This window comes from Mustela nivalis (genome assembly GCF_964662115.1).
Source record: "Mustela nivalis genome assembly, chromosome: 14".
NCBI lineage: Eukaryota > Metazoa > Chordata > Mammalia > Carnivora > Mustelidae > Mustela > Mustela nivalis.
This window is the reverse complement of record NC_139033.1, coordinates 76,574,308-76,583,327: the sequence shown is the minus strand read 5'-3', so window position 1 is coordinate 76,583,327 and position 9,020 is coordinate 76,574,308. Positions and strand designations below refer to the sequence as shown.

General features: G+C 43.9%; 1 protein-coding gene and 1 long non-coding RNA gene across 5 annotated transcripts in view; one reads left to right on the top strand and one right to left on the bottom strand.

Annotated features, from left to right (window-relative positions):
- The first annotated feature begins 578 nt into the window (after positions 1–578).
- On the top strand, positions 579–8,005 carry LOC309847329. Its single transcript, XR_014302402.1, has 2 exons — positions 579–1,731; positions 2,316–8,005. It is a non-coding gene; the product is annotated as an uncharacterized lncRNA (long non-coding RNA).
- Positions 6,856–9,020, bottom strand: part of RALBP1 (ralA binding protein 1) — a 58,231-nt gene continuing 56,066 nt past the window's right edge. For all 4 annotated transcript variants that reach the window (XM_082697352.1, XM_082697353.1, XM_082697351.1 and 1 more), the window contains one exon: positions 6,856–8,765. In XM_082697352.1, the coding sequence (XP_082553478.1) occupies positions 8,499–8,765 (267 nt within the window). In that variant the 3' untranslated portion in view covers positions 6,856–8,498. The remainder of the gene's footprint in view (positions 8,766–9,020) is intronic.

Genomic DNA, 9,020 nt, shown 5'->3' with positions numbered 1-9,020 from the left:
TTTTGTACCACTCCTTGAACTCCTTTCTAACTGCTAGATGAGATATTGCCTGTTTCGAATCCATCTTTGCTCAAACTTAAAATTTGTAACATGCTCAGACAGAGACACCCGGCAGCGTGCAGGACCAGTGAGCCACGAGGCACAGGCGCCCACCGAGCCCCCTAGAGCTTTGCTTGCGCTGCTGTGGCCGTTGGAGGCGGTGGCTCACTCCTTCTTGGAGAAAGCCTTGCAGCTTTTGTATCAGGAGCCTTGAGACTTGATTTGAGCACGATTTCCCCAGACTGAGCCTGACTGAGCCTGACTGAAAAACCAGAATGAGTCCAGATTTAACTGGGTCCCACCTGAAAACTGGATTGGGCCCAAGGTAGAAACCAGACTGGGTCTGGGGTCAGACTAGATCTAAGCTAGCTGGACTGGGTCCAGTGTGAGGCCTCAGATTTCAAATTTTATTACAAGGCTGAACAAGCAGGTTTAACTTACCAAGCATAATAATCTCGAGTACAGTGGCTACAGTGGACTTTTTTTTTTTTCAAGATTTAGCTGACAGAGCATGCGCACAAGCTGGCAGAGCAGCAGGCAGAGAGAGAAGCAGGCTCTCCGCTGAGCAGAGAGCCCAGCCGATGTGAGGCTCAATCTGAGGACACTGAGATCATTAGCGAAGGCAGACATTCAACCAACAGAACCACCCAGGCATCCCTACGGTAGACAACTTTAAACCTAATAAGCTTATCCATTCATGAGATGCTTAGAGAAAAATGGGTCCTAGCCATCAGCGCCCTATTAAAAGTAAGAGGGAAAATTTTTTTTGTTCCTCCTCCTCTACGGCTTCTGGGGACCCGGAAGAGACCTACTGGGTCACCCCTCCCACTCTGGGACCTGCAGATGGGCTCCTGGGAAAACTGGCAAGAGCCCGCAAACTGAGAATTTTACCAGGGTCAGCTCTTCCATACCTCTGTGGTGCTTGGTCAACAGAGGAGGCAATGGTGTGACCTTGTCCCTTCCTCTCCACATTCAGAATGGCAGGCAAAAAGCCTTTGTTACGAATTAGAGCTTTGAATTAGAACTTGGAACTTGTTTCCGGTTACCCCTGGGTGTCAGTCCTTTCTCTCCTGTGCAGTTATATTGCTTTATTGTTGGTCTCATTTGGTGTCCACAGAACTTGGCTTGTCAGCTGCCAGGCTGGGGACCCCAGAATATGGCCAGATAGAAATGTGGATTGCACTCTCCCTTCCAGACAACTGTCGCAGGCTCTCAGGGACTTGGCTCTTTGAGTATCTTGAGTGGCTCTGGATAATCAGATGATAGTACCTTTTGCACCTTCTTTGGGGACACCTCGTGTCCACGGGGTTGCTCAGTACGGACAAGAATATTTACCATTAGTCTCAGCTGAAACCCAATAAGCTAGATGTTAATTAGCTCAACAGCCAGAATTTGGCCAAACTGGACATTGATATTCAGAGCCTGATAGTTTTATTTTAGTTTTGGGGAGAAGGCCTAAAAAAATTCCTCTGTGTCCTAAAGGAAAGAACAAGATTCTGAAGTCTTTGTGGAAGGATTTACTAAAACATTGCAAAGACACACAGCCTGAAATCTAGAATGTAGGAATGTTCTGATTTCCATCTTAGTTGAAGATCTCTCCATGATAGAAAAGCAGCAAACTGAAGATGATGGACTTGGATGGCTGGGTCAGCCTCTTGGCATCATTCAGGTTGCAACCCAGTTCTTTGAGAGGTAAAAACAACTATACTTGGGGTGCCCAGCTGGCTCAGTCAGGGTCATGGGCTAAAGCTCCACAATGGGTGTAGAGATTACCAAAAACAAACTTTTAACAGTAAATAAACAAAAACAACTCTGTCTTACAAAATGAATCTCCACAAGAATAGAAACGTGGTTCTAAAACCATCTAAAGCTCTTCCTGCCATCTTTACGAACCCCCAAAACGCCCCCCACCCCGTTCATCTCAGAAGGCTTTGAGAACAAAAGTCCTTCTTGGCAGAGTTGCGTTCTTTCTCTCCGTCTTCTGAGATGGAAGAATTCTACCTGGTCTGCTCTGTGTAATTCTCATCGGGGGAAAAAAGATCTTTAAATTCTTCTCTACAAATATTAGTGGAAAGTAGAAGCCATGTGAGCCGGTAACCTTAATTTATTCTATGTTGCCTAACACAAAATTTGTATCCAACTGTTCTTTCATAAACTAGTGAGTTCTGCACTAATATAACTATCTTAGAGCTGAAATCTTAAAGCTCCAAGACCAGGGTCTGCAGGTTTAGGCATGTCAGTGTATTTACCTTATAAATGTGATTTTTTTTTTTTAGCTGCAGATGATGTTGCCCAAATTAATTTATACGGAGCTCTATTTGGCTTAGGGACAAGTATTACATAAATCAGGTATATTCTCAGAACACAGAAACTAACCAAAATGTTATTCAAGCTCATGTGATCTAGGATAATCTTAAGTAAATAAAATCTAGTTTAAGTTTGTTGGTTTAATTAAAACAGGCATGTCTTTAGAGTTATTAACATTAAATATAATGTGAACATAAAACTTTTATTCTACCTTAGTTTACTAAAAATCAAATAAGCTCATGTCTCTGTTACAGAATTTGTCAGCAAGAAAGGTAGGATGGTGGTTAGCAGTTTAATATCGTGAAATTTTCACAACCAGCCTAAACTGTTAAGAACAAGTGAATTAAATAGATGTAAATTAAAGTTTATAAATGAACTTTTCACCAACAATTATGCTTTTTGGTATTGTCTACTTAAAAATAGTTTTCAAAATATTTTTGGTAACTTGAAACCTTAAAGTTATACTGAGATAAACAATGGATATTCATGGAATATCTAGATCAGTTTCCAAATAAGAATACTGAAACACTGGGGGACCTGGGTGGCTCAGTCAGTTAAGCATCTGACTTTTGGTTTCGGCTCAGGTTGTGATTTCAGGGTCATGGGATTGAGCCCCAAGTGGGGGATCCCCATTCAGCAGGAGGCTGCTTGCTATGTTCTCTCTCCTTCCTCCTCAACCCCAGCCCCAGCCTCTGCACGTGCTCACTCGCTCTCAAATAAATGCTTTTTAAGATTTTATTTATTTGACAGAGAGACAGCCAGCCAGAGAGGAAACACAAGCAGACGGAGTAGGAGAGGGAGAAGCAGGCTTCCCGTTGACCAGGGAGCCTGATGTGGGGCTTGATCCCAGCAGCCTGGGCTCATGACTTGAGCCATCCAGGTGCCCCTCAAATCCTTAAAAAAAAAAAAACAAACATTAATTACTGAACAAAGGTTTACCACTTTTGCCTTCCTTTTATAGAGGAAATAAAGACATTTGGCTCTATCGGTAAACACATTTTGTGCTAGGTTGGAAAATTTACTGAGAGGAAGAATATGCTTTTGGGAACCATGAAAATGTGTCTATAAATCTGCCAGTCCACGGACTCCTAGTTTAGGAGTCTACAATTGTTTACTTCTCTGTTTTCACTAGGAATGAAGGATCGTGAAGGTGACAAATTTTAATCAATGTGTAGTGACAAAAGCTTCTTAGAAATAATAAGGGTGGGGGCATCTTGGTGGCTCAATCAGTTATTAAGCACCAGATTCTTGATTTCTGCTTAGGTCATGATCTAAGGGCTGTGAGATCGAGCCCTGCCTTGTTGAGCCTGCTTAAGATTCTGCCCCACAACCTCTCTCCCTCTACCCTCCCACTCTCCCTGCCCCCCACTCTCTCTCAAAGTTGGGGGGGTGAAAGGAAACACCTGTGTATGGAAAGTAGATAAGGAAAGTAAAAGGATTGGCTAAGTTTTCCACAATTAAGGAGAAAACCCAGGACAAAATCTGGACAGAAAAAACTTGTAGAAAATTTGTGGATAAGGAATCTTGGGAAAGTAATTTAAGTGTAGTGAAGCTGGCTGAGACTGGAATATAGAGTAAAGACAGAATATAGATTAAAGAATAAAGATTGAATCTATATTGGAATATAAATGCATTAAAAATGTGTTTTAGGAAAAAAAACATTTTAGTATCAAAAATATACAGATACAAAAATCAGAATTTGGTTTTCTCTCTGTTAAAAGGACAAAGTTTTCTTAGATGATTGTTCTGCTCCTAAGAAGAAATTGCAAAGGTGGTTTTGTGGGTTTTTTGGTCTTTTTTTGTTTTGTTTAAACTTTGGATAGCAACGATTCTTCTTCCCCATATTACTTACTCGCTTTATACTGTTTTTTATCAGGTATCCAATTATTTAAGAAAACCCAGTCTTCACGATACTGAGTTTTCTGTTCACAACTATATAACAGCCTATATTTACCCCAGTATCTCTTCTATTGTGACTTGCACTAGATAATTATTTCATAATTACCTGTCATCCTATTTAATCAAACGTTTAAAACTTTTGACATTTTCTTAAAATTCTCAATAGTTTTTTGTTGTCGTTGGTTTTTTTTTTTTTTTTTCACCTCAAACTAACTTCAAGATTTCCCAGAGAGCCCATGGAAAATCTCAAAGGCTGTCTTTCATTAATTTAACATGTTAAAATATGTGGGAGGCATTGTTAAATGCTTAGATTATATGTGTACAGTAAACCTTCGGCTATATGATGGGGCACCTGGGTGGCTCAGTCGGTTGGGCATCTGCCTTCAGCTCAGGTCATGACCCCCAGGGTCCTGCATCGAGCCCCCGCATCAGGCTCCCTGCTCAGGGGGGAGGCTGCTTCTCTCTCTCCCTCTGCCTGCTGCTCCCCCTACTGCTCACTCGCTCGCTCTGTCAAATAAATAACCCTTATGTTATATATGTATGGATATATATTACTAACAAGTAATCCAGAAATTGCAATTTCTAGATATTTGTCAAAATTCTCATTGTCCATTTACCTTAAATGATGAAATAACTACATTTCCTTCTACGAAGAACTCATCAAATTATTAACCATGGGCATTTTTAAAGTCTTATTGTTTATAGACAGTTGCTTTACCCTGATGCTTTAGTAAAAGTGAGATTCGTGGAAAGGACCCTACCAAGTACTCTTGACTACTGACGCTGCTGCCGAGTTACAAGGTATTAAACCCTGGGTGGAGATTTCACACTGAAGATGGTTCCACCTGACATCTAGGCCTGTGCAAATGGCCGGAGATCTTAAAAGAAGAGAGACCAGGAAAAAAAGCAGCCAACATTGAGGTAGACAGCTTTCTCCTAAGACGTGGGGCCAAGAATGTTTCTTTCTATTCCTTCTTTCTCTGACCATCCTTTCCCTAAGTCTTACAAGTCTTACATCATGAAGGTCTTTAGGATTCTTCTGTTCACCTTTGCCTTGCCTCTGGCCCATAAACTACCTTGTTCACATACCTCAAGCAGGTCATCAGCATCTAAAAATCTGTTGGATTTGTTACAATGCTGGTGATCCCATAGTTGTGTCTATTACAAGCTTCTCTCTGATTTCCAATCCCTTGGTTTCTTTGGAACAAGTTCAGCCCTCTCTTAGTCCTGTCAGGCTCCCCTAATCCTCGGGTCGATCCCTCTCTCTCCAGCTAACAACCCCAAACCTGGGGAATCTTGGCATGCAGGCTTGGAACCAAGAAACATACAAGAAGCTACCCAGAATACAACCACCCATGCAGTCCACAGGTCCTGAAATTTTACTGGCTTCCATGGCTGTCAGCTGCCTGGCCCCAAGCCACAGATGCAAACCAGATTTCCCAGGAAGCCTTCGTGATTCCAGATTCACTTCCTTCAACAGATTCTGCTCTTCACCTGGCTAAGCATGAGTGCAAATGTGGTGATCAGAATGTCTCCTCAGCCCCTGAAGGTCCTGAAGAATCTGCTGCTAGAGCAACAGCTGCCCCACAGCAGCAAGCAGACCCTCAGCTCTCCCACCAGAGAGATTCCTGATACCAGGAAGGCCCTTGGTTACCTGAGCAAGGAGGTGTCTGTGCTGTGGCCGGTGCCACTTGCTGCACTGATCTGTGAACACACCAGTTGGCGTAAGCGACTCCTTCAAACAGGGTCTCTGTTGACTTATGTGGGTCTTGGGGACCATGGCTCTGCAGCATACTCCAGACACTGGGATTTATCCTGCTTATAGGCCTAATAACTCCCTGGTCTGAATCTCTCAGAAGCTTTAAATCCATGTATGCTGCCACTTAGCAGGATGCAAATGATCTCCCTAAGAATACAGCATCAGAAAAGGAACAGAGAATGACCAAATTAAAGAATGTGAACCCAACACTGGGTGAAAACTGCAAGAACACCAGAATGGGAGCAGAGAGGAGCGCGAATGCCTTAAGTTTTGATCCCATCTCTCAAGGCTGAGAGTCTCATCAAAAGTGGGGGTTAGTGTTAGAAACAAGAGGCCCAACTCAGGATCACTTATGTTAAGTCCCATGTCAGCAACCACAACGTAGTTCTAGCTTCGAGGCTCCAGGCAATGGAATCTTCATCAGGACTCGCCCAAACCACGCTAGTTAATCTGCCTGACAGACCCCTGTCAGCCCCTAAAGTAAGTGACTTGGTAATAACCGACCTCTTCTTTTGCCAAGTTGGGCTGACTGACCTGTGCTTCATTTCGAAGGGCACTTTGCACTGAAGCAGGCCATCACTCACAGAAGAAGCTGCAGCCCCGATCGCAGGCAGCTGGGCTGCACGATCACATGCTCCCTCAGTAGCACCTACGTGGGGAAGGAGGACAGCAAACCTCGCCACCAGCAACGGGCATAAAGTCCACCGAGGTGAGGAACAGACAGCGAGTAAAAAGGTTAGGGCACTCTTGGACCGTAAATATCAGACCAACTCCGGGTTAGCCACAGGATGCTAACTACTTCAAGAAAGAACGTATACCAAAAAAAAAAAAAAAGACGCTGGGTTTGGTAGTTTGTTTTTTTTCCTCAAATGGCTGTTGAATTTATTTCCTTGATCAATAATGGTCCTGGCAAAAATTAGTTAACCAACGCTGAGACAACTGTAATGAAATACTAATTTTAAAAATCCATGACACCTTGATAGAAATTAGAGTTTACACAAACAAAAAAAGGAACCTTCAATATTGCCAGCAAATGAAATGAATGTAATATGACCGACGGGACAGCAAGAAGGCTTTTATACGTTTATATTTGACACCTGACCATATTTTCAGTCACCATAATATCTTCTCTCCAGATTTAAAAAAATAGTATGCTGATTTCTATAACAAAGCTTTTTTTCGTACAAAAATCAAACAATGGCCAACAAGTCACAACAGTGCAATAGGTAGAGAATAAAAAACCGCATCAAACAGGTGCTGAAAATAAATAGTAACTAGGAGAGGACAGAGCCCTCGTGGGGGGTTTGTTTCCATCACCTTGAGTGTGTGGGGTCTGTCTTCACAGCCGTGAAAGCTGACCTACCTCATGGGTGCCACTGATTCCGACAGAGCGTGACTGGACACGGGTGCCTGAGGGCGGACCTCCCAGATGCCTCAGTCACCAGAGAAGTTGCAGAAGCAAGAAAACAGGGTCGGGGATCACAGCTATCATTTAAAGGAAAAGTTTTCTTTTTCTATTGCTCAATCTTGTCAATTGGGAGTCCATCAGCAGGTTCACTGAGATGAAACGGGTCACTGAAAACTTTTGTCTAAGAGCATATATGGCTTATTCAGGCAAAGAGACTTTTACATTCTAGCCCAAGCAAGCAATCTCATTCTCTGTTTAACGGCAGATCAGTCACACAGATTATTTCTGGGTTCAGAAACAGATCCTCGGTGTGGATGCCTCAGGCCAGGCAGCTACCTGCGACCAACCCAGTGAAAACATGCGCTGATCACCAGCAGCGAGGAGCCCACAGGAGCGAGGCAGCTGCCCCGGGGCCAGTGGGCAGGCTCCACCGGCAGCTCTGTCTGGGACTGGCTAGGCCATCCTGTGACTCAGGCTCGTGGACTGGGGTTTAGGACTGTCAAAGGAGAGAGTGACAAGGGTGGGTAAAGGTTAACCTCAGTAAGAGCCGTTCTGGCCCATCAGGAGATATGAGGCAGCTCCCCATTATATAATCTGCACCGAAAAGGTGTAAAAGGCACGAGCAAGAGTGACTAGTAAGCAGAGATCCCGGAGGGTGAGACTGTGGGGCAATCCACAAGGCAGGAACAGTGTTCACCTTGTTTGGTTCCCCCCCTTGAACGACAGAAAGAGATCCTGATTCTGCTGTAATAAAAAAGCAAAGAAAGACGATTTTTGGTTTAAAAAGAAGCCACTCAAGGGTTAAAATAGTTTTAAGTTAACAAAGAAAATTAATCTTCAAATAAGCTGACACTATCTGGAAAACTCATCTGTCCCCTACAAGCCCACACTGCGTGCACTGCTTTGTCCTCCCGTGTAACCTGAGCCTGACGCGGAGAAGTCATACGTGTGAAAAGAAAGAAGAGTCTGAGAAGAAAAGACATCTTTACAGAATGTACAGCAGAGAGTTGTCCACTCCGACTCTCAGGGTTACAGTAAGATGCACAGGTCTCGTTGGGTCTGGGGATTCTGTGACGCTCGGGCTGCTCAGATGGGCGTCTCCTTCCTGTCTCTGCTCGGGGACGGCTTGGCCTGCTCCTTGCCTGCCTTTGGCTGCTCCTTAGCTGCTTTCGTCTCTGGGGCGCTGTCTCTGGGCGGCTGTCCGGCGCCCCCACGCCTCTCAGGCTCGTCCTCGTCCTGCACCTGCGGTTCGGGCTTGGCTCGCTGCAGCTGGAGCAGGCGCAGCTGCACCCGCAGTTCGATGATGGCCTCCCGCTCTTCGTGAATCGCTTGATTCAAATGATTGTTCTTTATCTTGAATGACAAAGGAACAGTTGTCACTTAAGAAGGGGAGAGGGACAATGAGGAACAAGGGTATCCTACACAAGAATCTATTTCTGTTTTAGGCAACTTGTGAAACGAGTGAACATGAATATGCAAATGAGACACAAACACCTTGACCCGGAATGCACAAAATCCTCCTTACAGAAGAGTAAACACATCTGGAAAAGATACATGCAACAACAGAAAACAATTTGCTTAATGATATTAAATATTTTAGTGTCTAAA